This window comes from Neofelis nebulosa, chromosome 2, assembly GCF_028018385.1.
Source record: "Neofelis nebulosa isolate mNeoNeb1 chromosome 2, mNeoNeb1.pri, whole genome shotgun sequence".
Taxonomy (NCBI): domain Eukaryota; kingdom Metazoa; phylum Chordata; class Mammalia; order Carnivora; family Felidae; genus Neofelis; species Neofelis nebulosa.
In genome coordinates this window covers 158,824,620-158,841,612 of record NC_080783.1, presented here as the reverse complement: position 1 = coordinate 158,841,612, position 16,993 = coordinate 158,824,620, and the positions used below count along the sequence as shown (strand labels likewise).

Here is a 16,993-nt window from a genome sequence, read left to right as displayed (position 1 = left end):
TTGATTTATTTAGTAGTTGAGTTTTTTCATTTTTCTGTCATAAACCTCTTGAAACCCCTTTTACATGGTTGATGCCATTTGCCAGCCAAATATTTTCTTTTTAATGTCTTAACATTTTATTTTTCCAGTAATCACATATTTATAGTTTTCCATGGGTAATATCTTAACATAACCAATTATTCATATCTCTAGTTTAGTAATTCAGGGCTGAAAACCATGTGCTGGTTGTAAGTCACTTGAACCATCTGCCTCAGTATCACTTAAATACTTCTGGCAAATAGAGTTTCCTGGGATTCCACATTTCACCTACTGATTGAGAATTTGGGGGAGACAAGTACCAAGAATTTGCATCTTTATTTATTTATTTATTTTTTAACGTTTATTTATTTTTGAGACAGAGAGAGACTGAGCATGAACGGGGGAGGGCCAGAGAGAGAGGGAGACACAGAATCGGAAGCAGGCTCCAGGCTCTGAGCCATCAACCCAGAGCCCGACGCGGGGCTCGAACTCACGGACCGCAAGATCGTGACCTGAGCTGAAGTCGGACGCTTAACCGACTGAGCCACCCAGGCGCCCCGAGAATTTGCATCTTTAATAAGCTCCCCAAGGGGTTACTAAAGTTTGAGAATCATTGTCTTAAGCATTATTCTCAATCTTTTCTTTCTTTCCTATAAGTACCTAACTCAAACACAGTACAAATCTAAAAATGCAAAACCTTGGTAATTTTGAATACCTAAGACAAACCATTGATTCCACTTTCCAAAAAATAGTTATATGGAGGGAAGCTACTTTTAAAGTAAAGTTTTTTTCAAAGTTGAGAGAAATGGTATGATTTTGTTTGTAGATTACTTTTCTAATAAAGGATTACTTCACTTAACAGCTTTATTTCTGATAAACTTTGTCTTTTCAATATCTTCAGATATTTTTTTAGGATCTTATTTTTAGATTTGTTGTCTTTCCTGTATTGTAACATTCACATAATGTGTAAACATAATAAACATGTTTCTTTCATTGAATATAAATTTGCAAAACATTTTGAAATGAATTCACCATTATTAGTTTCATCTCTGCATCTCTGCCAAGCTACTTGGAAAATCAAACTAATTTTTTTTTCTAGTTCATTTTGAAAATACTGATATTTGTTGTTACATATTCTAGGCATTTACACTATTTGCTACACATTTCCTGGAACTATGTCATATAGAGGTCCTGTATCCTAATGTGGAAAACATGCATTTTGAAGTTCAGCATGTAAAGAACACCTCAAGAAATAAAGAAGCAATCTTGTATACCTACAAACTGTCTAGGGGACTCACAGAAGAAAAAAATTATGGTATTGCATATAGAAAGTATATCTATATAATATCTATTTATTGAAACACTACATATTCTCATAATTCTCCCCTTTACTTAGCTGTCAATGTAAGCAACTTTTCCTGTCATTCTTTTGAACACTTACATTCTCTAAGACTATATTTTCTATGTCAAGCTCACATTATATATATATCAAGCTTATATTTAAACTTGTATTAATCAGTACCTATGTAGAATTACAACACATGAAAGCCTCATTTTTCAATTCTTAGAAAAATGTAATGTAGCCTATATTTGCAAGTTATAAATGAATTGAAGATTGTGTATTTCTTACACACTTTTTCAGTAACATCTGTTTTCTTCAGATGCAGGGAACTTGATAATTAAATCTAAAGTCTTAAAAGAGAATGTATTATTACCAAACCATATGATATTTATAAACTTGATTAGATATTTTCTATCTAAAACATTATGTGACATGCGTAAAATCTCATGGATTCAGAAAATTTTCAATTGACCTATACATATAAAGTTTCTAAAATTATTTTGTTTTGTTTTATCTTATCTTTTTTATTTTATTTTATTTTATTTTATTTTATTTTATTTTATTTTATTTTATTTTATTTTATTTTATTTTTTGAGAGAGAAAGTGCATGCATGTGATTGGGGGACAGGCAGAGAGATTGGGAAAGAGAATCTTAAGCAGCATGAGCACCCAACAGGAGCCCAATATGGGCTCATTCTCACAACTTTGAGATCATGATCTGACACAAAATCAGGAGTCTGATGCTTAACCGACAAAGCCATCCAGGCATCTCCCTAAAATTATTTTAGCTATGAATGTGATCCTTGGTGGGGGGGGGGGGGTAAAAGGCATCTTTGTTTTGCTATTTGAAATGGGAAGTCACCTGCATAACTTAGTTTATATCAGATATTTTTACAGGCCTTAATTTCATCTATTAAAATGGAGATAATTATATATATAGGGCCTATGAAGATTAAAGGAATTATCAAATATGAACTGCTTAACATAATGCCCAGGAATTAGTAACTTCTCAGTAAATGTGTTAGTGTTGTTTCTATTGCCTCTTAAGTAGTATATTCAGTAAACTATTAGCACACAGTAAAAGGTTTATGTGGCACTTATACAATAAAATTAAGCTCAGGGAACAGGAGAATACTAGATTGTACTTTGAATTTACATGAAGACTAGTCATCTACAGTTATATCTTCTGAGAAATCTCTCTCTCTCTTAATGCTAAAAAGATGAACATTCAGCTGTAAGGTTATCTCTGTGACTAGGATTATCTCTTATCCCCTGCAAAGCTCTATCCTTTGATCTTCTATTAACCAACTGCATTTGTGGTTGGAATTCCAATGTTATTATTCAGTTTTTTAATTATCCCTTTTGTTTTCCCTATCATGTTTTCCTGGGTATCTCAGAAGTATGTTGAAAAACAAGTGAACCTCTACTTTGTCATATTTCCCAGACAACTAATTATATCCTAAAATTGGGAAATTGTCATTCAGAACTTTGGAAAACTCAGTTTTGAGAATTGTTAAGTAGTTCAGAAATGCCTACAGAATGGAAGGTTAAAGCTGTGAAGAAAAGATTATTACTGCTCAAAGTAAACATAATACCCACAGTAACAATATTGAAATCCCATTGTACGTAATTTTAGGATTAAAAGCTGCAGAGGTGTCATCACTCCCACCATCAATTGTCTTGGATGCCAAAGAAATCACAACTCAAATTACCGGACAAATTTTGGTAAGAAACTTTTTAGCAATAAGAATTGGTTTTCAAATATTTAATAATTAATAACTAAAAAATTTAAAAAGTCTAATCCTAAGTAAGTTGAACCCTTTTTATTTCCCACAACTTTTTTGGTTTGGTCTATTTCAACCTTTCCCAGCAAACCAATTAATAAGATAGTAGACAAAAATTAAACAGGTCGGTCCCTATTATACTTATTGCTACACTAACTTTATGATGAGAAAATAAATCTGTATAAAATAAGTGTTAAAAATAAAAATCACTGTGCACCACACTTTCATATCTTCTTAAATAGTTTTTAATACTCTTTTATCTTTTAACCATATAAGCTGTATAACTCATCATGAAGCAGTTAGGTCTTTCTAATATAAGATATATGATAAAGGTGGTTTTTTTTCACATTTTTACAGCTGAAGTTCGCAGAGGTTTTTCTAGGAAGCAATAGATTCAACACTGAACTTATATCTATTATTTCAAAATTTGGAAATCTTTTTTTTTTTTTTTTTAAGTCAAGTTGCTATATGCTTTAAGAATGCATTGTGTTCCATAAACTAAAAGCTAGGTACATTATGAAATTTTCTTCAGTAGTAACAGTTTCCTTTGTCTTTTGTTCTTTCTTAACCTTTCAATTTTTATTGCATTCCTTCAGTCTCTTGAGCTCCTAGACTGTCTTTATGACCTTACTTGCCTAATCCCTCATTTGAATCCCTTCAGCAATTTTGACAGTGTTGTACTTCTGAAGACCTCTCATTACCTAGTTCCTCAGACTTCATCTTGCCAAATTCCAATTATGACAGGTCTTCTCCTGTTGCCTTATAGGCTTTGGCTTTCCTAATAATAATGCTCTAAATATATTCAAGACAAGCTAATTTTATCTACTGTAAATTCAGATATTCTACCTTTAGTTCAATATTGTACTGGATAGTTTTTACCCCTTTCTTTTATTGATCCCTGTAGAGTTTCTTTACCTTAACTCTTTGAAAACATTTCTACTCTTCCTAAACCCTCAATATCCTCATTGTGTACAGAAAATTTACCTGTGCTTTTTTTTTTTTAAGTTTATTTATTTATTTTGAGAGAGAGAGCATGCAGGGGAGGGGCAGAGAGAGAGGGAGAGAGAGAATCCCAAGTAGGCTTACTGTTGGCAAGCTTTGCCAACAGTACGGAGCCAGATGCGGGGCTTGAACCCACGAACTGTGAGATCATGACCTGAGCCAAAATCAAGAGTCAGATACTTAACCCACTGAGTCACCCAGACATCCCGCCCCCCACTTTTTTTTCTTTTAAGTTTATTTCACCTCCTATGCTTTTTGAGAGCCTTCAGGTTATCTTGATGAGACCTTGAACTTTTTCTCCTTAAAAACTCTGTTTTGGAATTTGTTTTTTACCTAGTTCTCTTCCTTTCTATCTTAGAGGAAGAGATTACCTTTCAACTTATTTGAAGTTAACTTTTCTACCTTCTTTCTATCTCCAATAATATAACTTCATCAGTTTCCTTTCTTCTTTTTTTTTAAGATTTTATTTTTTACATAATATCTACACCCAATATGGGGCTCCAACTCACAACCCCAAGATCAAGACTTGCATGCTATACTGACTGAACCCGTCAGGTGCCCCATTTAAAAAAATTATTTTACTTTTTTAAAGTAATCTCTACATCCAATGTGGGGCTCGAGTGTACAACCCTGAGATTAAGAGTTATATGCTCTACCAACTGAGCCAGCCAGGCACCCCTTGTTTCTTTTGTTTTCTTTGTATCCTTAGTGTTTGTTCACTGGCTTTTCTTTTTTCTTATGAATATGCTTAGGTTTTTTCCTAAGAAATATTTCTTTTTTACCTTCTCACATGATATTTCTCTTCTTTGTACTGCCAACTTCTTAAGAGTAATAGCTACGTGCTTCTTCCATTTTCCACTTGCAAACTGGATCTTGTCACCATTCCACTGAAACTTTCTTTTAAATACCAACTGATGATAAACTCTTCCGACCTTTTTTTCACTTCTCATCTTCCCTGGTCCTTCTGTGGTATTTTACACTATCCTTCTTTCTCTTTTCATAATTCTTCCCTGTCTTAGCCACTGGGGAACTGTCATCTCTTGGATATCTTCATTCTCCTACCTCTGGTTATCCCTTCTTTCCTTCCTATACCAGTGCTTTAAAAAAAAAAAAAATTTAATGTTTATTTATTTTTGAAAAAGAGACAGAGTGTGAGTGGGAGAAGGGCAGAGACAGAGGGAGACACAAAATCCAAAGCAGTCTCCAGATTCTGAGCTGTCAGCACAGAGCCGGATGCAGGGCTCTAACCCAGGACCTGTGAGATCATGACCTGGGCCAAAGTCAGACGCTTAACCGACTGAGCCACCCAGGCGCCCCACCGGTGCTTTTATCATTCCACTTATTAAATGGAATTGTTCCTAAGATTTTGCCCTTCTTTCTTTGTTTAAAACTGTGTTCTTGGTGAGCTCATCTTTTCCTCAACTTCTGTTTTCACTTCTTTTTGACTTTGAATCTATATATTTTTTCTTCTTATTTCTTCTTGAAATCTCAATTTATGTTTTCACTCTTTAATAGGACCATAATTAAATATATCATCTGAAAAATCTTCTCATCTCTTTACTTCCAAATCTCCCAGTGACCCATTAGGATCATCTATGAATCCTTAATCACCTCTCGGTAAGGACCGTGCAGTAGATTCTCTCTCTTTTCCAGTCTATCCTTCTTCTACCAGATTGACTCCTAAGCATAGCTTTTATCATGTTTCGCTGTTCAGAAGCTTTTGGTTGTTTCTTACCAAATAAAAGTCAAACTGCTTAGCCTAGTGTTAAAAGTCTTCTATGATTATTTCTCAAAATATATAGTCTTAGAATTACCTATTCTAAGGGCACCTGGGTGGCTCAGTCAGTTAAGGGTCTGACTCTTGATTTCAGTTCAGATGATGATCTTCCGGTTGTGCGATCAAGCCTCCTCCTATTGGACTCCACACTGGGGATGAAGCCTGCTGAAGATTCTCTCTCCTTCTTCCTTGCATGTGTGCAAGCTCCCACTCTCTCAAATATATAAATAGATAGATAAATATCTAAAAAAAGAATTACCTTCATCAGAATCACCCACGGTGCTGGGAATCATCTTAGATTTTCAAGGATTTCCTGTGGCTTAGGAATTTACATTTTTAAGCAGTCTTCAAATGATTCTTCAACACACTAAAGTTTGTTAATTACTGCTTTATGATCTCCCTGTTTTTACTTCCCCAACCCTATATAACATTTCTCAGTTTAACTATAGCATACATTTCTGCCACATTGAGTTACTTGTCATTCCATCATTTTGACCTGTGTATTGGGATTTTTAACGTGTCTGCTCTAGCTGTTTCCTCTATCCAGAATGCACTTCCTTCTACATTTTTCTATTAAGACTCTTTCCAAATATTCCATCCTATTTAAACTTTTCTTAACCTGAGCTGGAAATGAGTTCTCCTTCCTCTGAGAATTTTGTATCTCTTTCATGAGACTTATCATAATTTCTTAAAGCAGTTGCTTATGAATATGTCTCTTTCACTATAATAATATGTCTCTTTCATTGAGCTTCTTGAGTTCCATTGTCATGTCAGGTAGACATTTTTTTATCCCCCATGACATTAACATGAGGTTTGGGACCTGGAATATAGAGGATAATAGATATTCAGTAACTGTTTGTTATTTAAATAGTAAACTGATAGTTGATCATTCAGTGTATCACATAGATGGGTGAATAAATGATAATCTTATTCTACCTCATGGAGTTTTATTCTATTAGAGTGAACGAAGAAAAATACCTTGAATTCCTTGCTATTGAAAAAGAGTTGGGGGATTTTATTTCTCTTAGTGAAGGGAAATTCGCTGACTTGCCAATAACAGTTTAATATTGAAAATGCTAATTCTTCTATCTAGTTCAGGAAACCAGGTGAATGAAGAATTTTCTGGCTGTACTCACAACCCTGAACTAGTTCTCAAAGACTGAATATCTAAAGGCTTTGTAAAGTACTAGAAGATTCCTGTTTTAAACATTGTTTCTTGAGTATTCTTAAGTATAGTTTAAGAATTAAGGCATAATTTCAAGCAGCTATTTATGGTGCTTATTTTCAACATGTAATTTACCCCTCAAGCAGTATTTTGTCTTAGGCTCTAGCAGTTTCCATATATGAAATCTCTTGAGGGACAGGCAATTTACTGATGACCCATTCTGTCCACCAGTTTATCTGCTGGGGAATTAAGATAGGAGATAGCAGAGTAGTACTCTTGGGTGACATTTAAAATGAATGCTGCATAGCAACGAGCAGTTATGTTGCGTGAGAAATTTGACCTATTTAGCAGAATTTTTTTCATTCAGAAGTGATTTTCAAAAATAAGAATCTGTCATAAAGTAGTAAATACTCATGAAAAAGTTAATTTTTTCAAAACAATATTTCTTTATTTTTTCTGGTATATTTTTTACTAGTTGGATGGAATTGACTTATCCAAAGGAATTAATTACCTTTGAGTTCTGTATTTCTATGAAGGAAAAGAGAAAATCACCAGAATTTTAAAATAAAGTCATAGTAACCATATTTTAATTTTTATCTATATTTTTTTCAAAAACAGCAAAACCAAAGAAGTACCCCTGAGATGGAAAGACAGAGAGCTGTGTACCATCTAGCCACTAGACTTGTTCAAACTGCTCGAAACTCTCAATTGGATCCAGACAGTTTACGAACATATTTAAGTAATCTCAAAAAGAAGTATGAAACAGATTTTCTCAGGGCTGAACAATTTTCAGGAAAGACTGAAGAATAATAACAATTCACATCATGTACTAATGAAATAATATATCTTAATATGAGGAAACTAGGATTCATTTTTCTCAAGAGCAAGAGAAAATATTTGCTAAATTTTATATTTTAATGGAAAATTACATTATATTAACCTTAGAATTATCATCTATGTATTCTGTGTAAGAAAATATTTGTTATAACTTAACATATTGGAACCATTTAAAGGACTGATTTTTATGTTAGAAGAACGTCAATGTGACATTTTTTTCTCATTTGTGAAAATTCATGTTGTTATGTCTTAACTGTATTTATACTTACAAGTTATGCTTTAAATGCTATTATAAATACCTTAGTTTTAAAAAAACACTTTTTTCAGTCTGGAAACTTGTGTGAGTTCTTTTATGCTCTCTTCTGAAGCAGTAAGACCCTATGGCTCAATAATTTCTTAATTAGTACCCCCCAAATTCCAACACTGGATGCTTCTGAAGTTTGTTAGGATAATATTGGGAATTTTAAAGTATTCTTTTTGACCGTTCTGAATAGGTCTAAAGGGTGAAAAGAAACAAACAGATATTTTGTAATGCAGAGAATGTTTTTGGAAGGAGTCACCATCACCCACCCTTTCAGTTTTCCAAATACCAGGCATTTGATTTTGTTGTCCAAGTTTTCATTTTTGGCCATCTTTTTTAAGTGAGTAACCAAAGCAGCATAAAGGTAATATTGGTTCATTTGCCTCAGGGAGCATTTTATAGAATATAAAATTTATAGAATATAATTTTATAGAATAAAATTTTATAGCATGTAGAAATTTATAGCATTTTTCCAGAGCATGTGGCTTACACCACTACTTCAGAGTTTACCAGATCATTCTTGTTTCCTAAATGGACAAAAGTAGACGGAAGACCAGCTGTTGTTCAGTAACTGTAAAGAGTAGGGCTGTTGTCTTTTCAAATACCTTATTTCTACAATTCCATCTCACTAGATGACTGACTTACATAATCCCATCCCAAAGGCCCAAGATAGGGAGATTATTCTTTTCTTAGACAATGAAGTATCTGGAATTCAGGGCATACATTCAATAAACTGCAGAATTCATAGTAATTTAGCCCAAAAAATATATTTACAGACTGGTGAGGGCCCTATTTTTTGTCAATGTGTGCATATTTTATACAATTTAATATTTTTGACTTTATTAAATTTTAAGCATTCTAAGTACATACTAGCAGCGAGATATTGAAAAAGTTATAATTTGGTTGGCATACATGCTTGTTTGAAATGTAATTGTAAATTAGTGTTAGTATTTAAATTTGATACATGTTAAACATCCCATTAGACTACTTATATTACCTATTGTCATGTTTTAGAGAGTACCACAATATTTTAATTTGACCATTAGCCATTGTTTTAATTCAGTCTTTGAAATGAATTCTATTTTATGCAGTCATTCATAAAAGCAGTTAGATAATTTAGGCTTGCAGCAAATATCTAAAAGTTCTTGAGGATGACAAGGGTGTGGCACATGGTCTGAGAAGAAAAGGGAAGTAATAATAAAAGGCAGAAAGGGAGCAGGCAGTAGGATAAAAAACAGGCAAGCAGAGACAAGTACAGAGTATAAAATATGCAGAATATCATTTCCTTAAATGTATTAATTTCCCTTTAGATTTAACCCCAATATTAGATTCCACCAGACTTTTAAGAAATTTTTCATGATTTAGATCTTTTGCTAAAGAAACTGTAGCCAACTGATTAATCCCTTTTATTTTATTTTAGGTTTAGAACACTGAAATAAAAATAGGTTTATATCTTCTTAAAATTAAATTACTTTTTCTTCAGTCGTTTTGTGTGTAGCTGAAACATACAAAACAAATTAAATGAAGATATAATTATTATGTTATGGTACTATAGAATAGAAGTGAGTACTAGGGAGACCATCCATTCTTTAATTTTAAGGTCTATTTGCTTTTTTCTTCAGTAACTTTTCACTTTGCCTTTCTCTAAAATTATAGATCATTATCTCATAATCAAGCTTTTTAAGATAAATGTTCATAACATTGTAGCAAACTCCTTTAATTTCCGCCTCAAAGCCATTCTTTTAGTCTGTCCTACCTTTCTCCTCACATAAAGCAGTCTCTTTCAAGTCTAGGGTTAAAGGATGTAGAGTAGAAGGAAATGGCAGTTTATCCTCATGCCTGGGAGTCATGCATTTATTTTTAAATTTACATACAGTAAAGTTAACTCTTTTTTGTATAAAGTTATATGAATTTTAGCATATTTATGGCTTCATGAAATCACTACCATGATCAGTTTCTTCATCAAATACCAAACAATTCCTTCACCCTCATATCATTCCCTTAGTATTGTCCTTTTGCTGTCAGATCCTTTCCTGACCCCTGACTTTAACCCAGCAATCACTGGAAATTAAGCATTCCATCCCAGTAGTTTTGTTTTTTCCTTAATGTCCAACAAATGGAATCCTATAGGATGGAACTTTTTGAGACTGGCTACTTTTGCCCAGCATAATGCATTTTAGAATTTGTCCATGTTGTTGTGCTCTTTTATTGCTGACTAGTATTTCATTATTTATATGTGCCATAGTTTTACCTGTACACTCATTGAAGGACAGTTGGGTTTCCAGTTTTTGGCAATTATGAATTAAACTGTTAAAAAACATTCATGTATAGATTCTTGTGTTAGTGTTGTTTTAATTTACATAGGTTAAATAGGAGTAGAATATGTGTTTAACTTCATAAGAGTTCCCCAAACTGATTTCTAAAGTGGCTGTTCCATTTTGCATTCCCATCAGCTAAGGATGAGAATGTCCCACATGTTCTGTAGCACTTGGTTTTATCAGTTTTTTTTTTTTTAATTTTAGTCATTCCAATAGGTATGTAATTAGATGCCTGAGTATCTAGGTGACTAATATAGGTGAGTAATTAGATTTTAAAGCTATTCAGATAATTCTTTAGCAAGCAAAAACTAGTCTGACCTTTTTAACCAAATTAAATCACTATTTTATATGCTAGTGTTAAAAAAATATTCAAATGTTAATAGTGTGTATGTAGTATGAACTTCCTTTGTGCATATTTATGAGCTTAAAATATGCTCAATTATAATTAAATGTACTTTAGTTAAGTGTATAAATTCAATCCTGTAATGCATTTGTACCTCATAGGAATGAAAATGGAAGGAAAAGAAAAACAAATGATCTGGTTATATTGCTACTTTGCTATTTCCATTCTATTCTTTAGAAGTTTAAATCACACAGTTGGTTAGCTATAGGATCAGAATGAATACTCTTTTCCTATAAATTGTCAAAATTTTGATAGTCCCCAGATTGCAAGTAGACAGTGAAAACAGCTACTAAGTGCCATAATCTACTAGAATGGATCCTAAAATACACAGTGATGAGGTGGGAAACAGATTTTAATTGTCAAGAACTATTAAGATATAACTGTGTATGGTAATAGATGGTAACTAGACTTACAGAATAACTCTGTCATATACCAGAAACTAATATGATGTTATATGTCAATTACACCTTGATTAAAAAGAAAAGAACTGTGAAGGGTATGAGATTTTTACCTTACTTACAAAGTAGCAGTTTAGCTTATGACAATTTTGTGTTTGCTGTCAGAAGACAAAAGAGTTTTGGCTCAGAAACAAAAGACTTTATTGCTAATGGCACATGATGCAGCATGAGCTTCATGTTTGTGTTGGTTCCAGGTATCCCCATCTTCTAAGACATGAAGTGGTCTGGTTAGATATGTACACAGGGGATTTATACTATGGCTGAGAAACTCCAAGCTAGGGAAACTCTTTTATAATGAGCTTCTAGCAAACCTGCTCAACCTTTTTTTCCAGAGGAAGACATTACCTTTGTTATGCTAGACACTGAGCAAACCTGCCTCTGTTCAGAGAGAGACCCTGTCTCTATTTTCCAAGGGTGTTTATTATACACACATCCTTAAACAGGTAGTCAAGTATAAGGCAGGTAATACCTCTGCTCATAAGACAGGCAGAAACATGAGAGACCCATGGAGAATTGTCTCCCAGTTTTCTTCTGTGTGTTGCAGCAGTTTGACCACATAGTTATACAGAGAAAAGTCTAGTATCCTCCACACTCAAAAATAAATAAGCTAAAAAATATTGCAGAATACATTTATTTTTTAAAGTTAAATTTCTTTGTAACCAAAGAACATACAGATTTAATTAATATTTTCGTTCTGACATCATATTGGATAAAAATTATTCTTTGCTTTCTTTGTACCAAATTCCACATAGGTTGGGGGTGGGTGAAATGGGTAAATGTAGTAAAAAGGTACAAATTTCCAAGTATAAAATAAATAAGTCCTGGGGATGTAATATATAGAATGGTGGCTATGGTTAATAATTATTGCATATTTGAAAGTGGCTGAAAGTAGATCTTAAGTGTTCTCATCACAAGAAAAAAAATTGTAACTATGTATCATGATGAATGTTAACTAGACTTATTATGGTGATCATTTTGCGATATATCCATATATTGAATCAAGTTATATACCTGAAAGTAATCTAATGTTATATGTCAATTATATCTCAACTAAAAATATACTACTGGTATAGTATTTAGAAGTATCACATACCAAACACCAAAGCTCAATATTGTTATTTGAGTCTAGTTATTTCTAAATATTACACATTTCTGTCATCCTGTTCCTGACCCCCACCATTTATTGGCTAATTCTTCACCTCGTATTTTTTGTGACAAAAAAAGAATCATAGCTTAATTTCCTTGACTATTCCCTACTACCAAGCACAATATTTTATTTGCAAAGGAATTTAATAAATACTTGTTGATAGGAATGCACAATATAAAATATTACCTAGCTTAGAAGATACTAAGCATAAAAGCTTCAGAACATTAATATTATTAGACCAAAATTTCCATAAATAACAAGAATGATTTTTTTTATTTTTTAATGTTTATTTATTTTAGACAGAGACAGAGTGCAAGCAGGGAAGGGGCAGAGAGAGAGGGAGACACAGAATCAGAAGCAGTCTCCAGGCTCTGAGCTGTCGGCACTGAGCCTGATGTGGGGCTCAAACTCACGAACTGTGAGATCATGACCTGAGCTGAAGTCGGACGCTCAACTGACTGAGCCACCCAGGCACCCCACAAGAATGATTTTTAAGAACAGATTAAAAAGGTAAATCTAAAATATAACAAAAAACATATAATTTGTTCCACTATATAGAAAGGTAGAGCCATATATTGATTTAAAGTTGATTTATTTAGAGTGTCATGTGAAATTATATTTATAAAGAGTGTGAGTGGGGGAAAAGGGAAGAGAAAAAAGGGGGGTGAGAGAGAGAAAGAGAGAGAGAGGGAGAGAATCCCAAGCAGGCTCCATGCCCTGTGCGGAGCCCAAATTGGGGCTCGATCCCATGACTCTGGGATCTAACCTGAGCCAAAATCATGAGTCAGATGCTCAACCGATTGAGCCACCCAGGCACCCCAAGATTCTATTTCCTTTTTTTTTAAATGTCCATTTATTTTTCAGACAGAGAGTGCAAGCAGGGAGGGGCAAAGAGAGGGAAATAGAGGATCAGAAGCAGGCTCTGTGCTGACAGCAGACAGCCTGATGCAGGGCTCAAACTCATGAACTGTGAGATCATGACCTCAGCCAGAGTCGGGCACTTAACCAGGTGAGCCACATAGGCGACCCTCTAATGGAATATTCAGTGCAATAAGAATTTATATGAAGTTAATAGTTTATTAACTTCTAAACCATACAATGGTGAGTACCTTAAAGAATTCAGGACACAGATGTGTATTAACTTTCTAAATTCAGGTAGTTCTGCAGACGAACTGGTATTAGAAGTGAAAATATTCCATTTGGGAGCATATTGTTGGTCAATAGTTGAGCCCTGATGGTTATTCTGCAAAGATGTAATAGTTCACATGGATCTTTGTATCTTGTTGAAGGAATGTAGTCCAGCCAGTTAGAAATAATTGGACGTCTTCCTAAACTTAGTTGTGTCTGAAGAAAGGAGAGATATTTTAATTTTGTAACATTAATCATTGGTTAGTTCAAATTATCGATATTTTTATTTTGTATTTAAATTCAGAAAATAGGGGTGCCTGGGTGGCTTAGTTGGCTAAACATCCAACTTCAGCTCAGGTCATGATCTGACCTGAGTCAGTTCATGAGTTCGGGCCCCGTGTTGGGCTCTGTACTGACAGCTCAGGGCCTGGAGCCTGCTTCTGATTCTGTGTCTTCTTCCCCTCAGCTACCTCCCTTGCTCACACTTTGTCTCTGTCTCAAAAATAAATAAAGATTAAAATAGAAATAGATTTTAAATTTATATAGCCCTTATATTTTTTCCAAAGCATTTTTCCAAAGTATTTTTATTCCCATTTTACTCTCACAATGATATATAAAGTTTAAATAATATGTCTAAGGACACAAAACATAATTTCTTACAACTATGAATCTGTATATGTTTTTCATTTTAGACAAATCACACACTTAAGTTTTATCAGCTTTTCCTTCCAGAGTAGTGTTGTCAACTTGGCTATACACTGAATTATCTAGGGGATTTTAAAATATACCAACACTGAGATTTTACTCCAGAAATATTCATTCAGTTCATCTAAGGTTGGGTACAAACAACATAAATTCTAAAAGTCCCCTTAGGTGATACTATTGTAGAATACTGCTAAACCATGAGAAGTCCTGATAGGAGGCTTAACGAAATGAAACGATACATTTTAAGTTTTAGTTAGGATATCCCTTTTAAAGATTTACTTCTAGAAGTCAAATGCTAATGCGGTTGACTTAGGAGTAAAAGACATTGCTGTATTACAGAGATATTTCTCCAATAGAACCTACACCCTACAGACTATATGGTACTTTTATTTAAAAGATATATGAGGGGCACCTCGGCAGCTCGGTTGAGTGTCCAACTTCAGCTCAGGTCATGCTCTCACAGGTCTTGAGTTCAAGCCCCACGTGGGGCTCTGTGCTGACAGCTCAGAGCCTGGAGCCTGCTTCGGATTCTGTGTCTCCCTCCCTCTCTGCCCCTAACCCACTCACATTCTGTCTCTGTCTCTCTCAAAAATAAATAAACATTAAAAATAAATAAATATATATAATATTTTATTATCTATTCAATAATCAGCTAATTAAAGAACGGTATATGCTTAGCACTGAGCTCAGTGCTTGGGATCATTGCTAAGGTATGCAAAATAGTCTCTGCTTATAAAACTGAGGGATAGATATTTTTTAAAAAAAATTTTAATGTTTATTTTTGAGAGAAAAAGCACACATGTGGGGGGTGGGGAGGGACAGAGGCAGAGGGAGACAGAGAATCCAAAGCAGGCTCCACCTTGTCAGCACAAAACCAACATGGGGCTCAGACCCATGAACGGTGAGATCATGACCTGAGCCAACGTCAGATGCTCAGCCAACTGAGCCACTCAGACACCCCAAGGGACAGATAGTTTCAGTTGCACAAATATTTTAAGCCTTTATATTTTTATTTCTCAGCATGTGATTGTGAGAAAAAAATCTCTCATTTTAAAATATTCTTCAAAAGGGTCTATTAAATTTTTATTTTATTGTGTTAAGACATAGAAGTCCTAATGAACACAGGTTGTTATGTAATTAGAATATAATAATATATACCTACTTAGTAACTACTAAAACTATAGATTTAACTTTTTAAATGATTTCATATTTAGAAGACAAAATTGTAAAATAAAGGGCTAAAATTATTTCATATTTAGAAGACAAAATTATAAAATAAAGGACTAAGGTCTGAGATAATTTAGATTTTACCTATTTTTAATTTAAAAGCCTACACTCGATTAATCTTTCACTGGATATAGTTCATAGATTAGAAATTAACTTCATTCTTGTCTCACAACTTAATCTTAAAATTGATCAATATTTGAGCCCACATGCAAAGAACAGTATTTTGCTTACCTCTATTTCCCTAATTGAAATGGCAGAAAGCACTCTGGAACATAGCTGTAAACATGTTTTGGCATCTTCCTGGATGTCTACTAATTCATGATCAACCATTATTCTCACTCTTGAAGGGTAGAGCAATATTGTTACCACAATGTTGATAGGGTTTTTTTCTCTTTCTAAGATTCCATATTGCAGGAGTATTTTTAAGATAGTAGATTGTCTTGTCTGAGCTACATAGAGTAGAGGTGTAATACCACTTAGTGGGCTTGGACAGTATACTGGTGTGAAAGTTCTGTGAATCAAACAAACAAAAACTTCATTGAATACAGAATTAGGAAACGTGGTAAACATTTTTTCTTAACAGTAATGGGAAAATAATAATATTATCTTAAGTATTAAATGTCTTAAATAACTTTTAACGTAACTTTACCCTTATATATGACTTAAAAATATATTTATTTATTTTGAGAGAGAGAGAATCCCAAGTAGGCTCTGCACTGACAGAGCTGTATCTCATGAGCCATTAAATGATCATGACCTGAGCCGAAATCAAGCTGGACCCTTAACCGACAGAGCCACCCAGGCGCCCCTACCTTTATGTATGTCTTAACAAGGGTTTTTCACTCTGTGAATCTAGACCAAACTGTAAATTAAAAAATAAGAAAATCCTTATTACACATTTAAACTTTGAACTTGTAAAAACAAACAAAAAAAATTTAAATGTGTGGAATGTGTTTACTTTTAGTAATAGCAATTTTGTTTCTCATTGGAGAAATCCATTGTTACTAGAACCAGTATTATAAAAGTCATGTAGCTCTGGAAAATTTAAAACAGAAAAGGGAAAAAGGCTTTTTTAAAATTTCACTTTATTAAAAGAACACAATTTTTTTGTTTGCTTTTCTTCTTGATCATATATCAGTCGTGAATTGAGTTTGGAGATTAGATGAGAAAAGAATAAGTGCAATTACCTTAATTCTATTTTTTTATTCACTTTATTTTGGGGGGGGGGAAGAGAGGGAGGGAGGGAGGAAGGAAGGGAGGGAGGGAGCGATGCAGAATCCCAAGCAGGCTCTGCACTGTATGGAGCCTGACTCAGGGCTTGAACCAACAAACTGTGAGATCATAATCTGAGCCAAAATCAACATTTCGAAGTCAGACATTT

General features: G+C 33.8%; 2 protein-coding genes across 3 annotated transcripts in view; one reads left to right on the top strand and one right to left on the bottom strand.

Moving 5' to 3' along the window:
* Window positions 1–10,556, top strand: part of MSH4 (mutS homolog 4) — a 92,624-nt gene extending 82,068 nt beyond the window's left edge. The window contains exons 18-20 of the mRNA XM_058716947.1: window positions 1,159–1,333; window positions 2,997–3,085; window positions 7,707–10,556. Of these exons, the coding sequence (XP_058572930.1) occupies window positions 1,159–1,333; window positions 2,997–3,085; window positions 7,707–7,898 (456 nt within the window). The 3' untranslated portion in view covers window positions 7,899–10,556. The remainder of the gene's footprint in view (window positions 1–1,158; window positions 1,334–2,996; window positions 3,086–7,706) is intronic.
* Window positions 1–16,993, bottom strand: part of ASB17 (ankyrin repeat and SOCS box containing 17) — a 68,513-nt gene that overhangs the window by 34,087 nt on the left and 17,433 nt on the right. Inside the window, exons 2-3 of one of the 2 annotated variants that reach the window (XM_058716945.1) lie at window positions 15,844–16,123; window positions 13,610–13,896 (exon numbers count right to left, since the gene is read on the bottom strand). In XM_058716945.1, the coding sequence (XP_058572928.1) occupies window positions 13,690–13,896; window positions 15,844–16,123 (487 nt within the window). In that variant the 3' untranslated portion in view covers window positions 13,610–13,689. Of the gene's footprint in view, window positions 1–13,609; window positions 13,897–15,843; window positions 16,124–16,993 lie in introns of those variants that run through there. The other variant, XM_058716946.1, reaches the window with a different exon arrangement.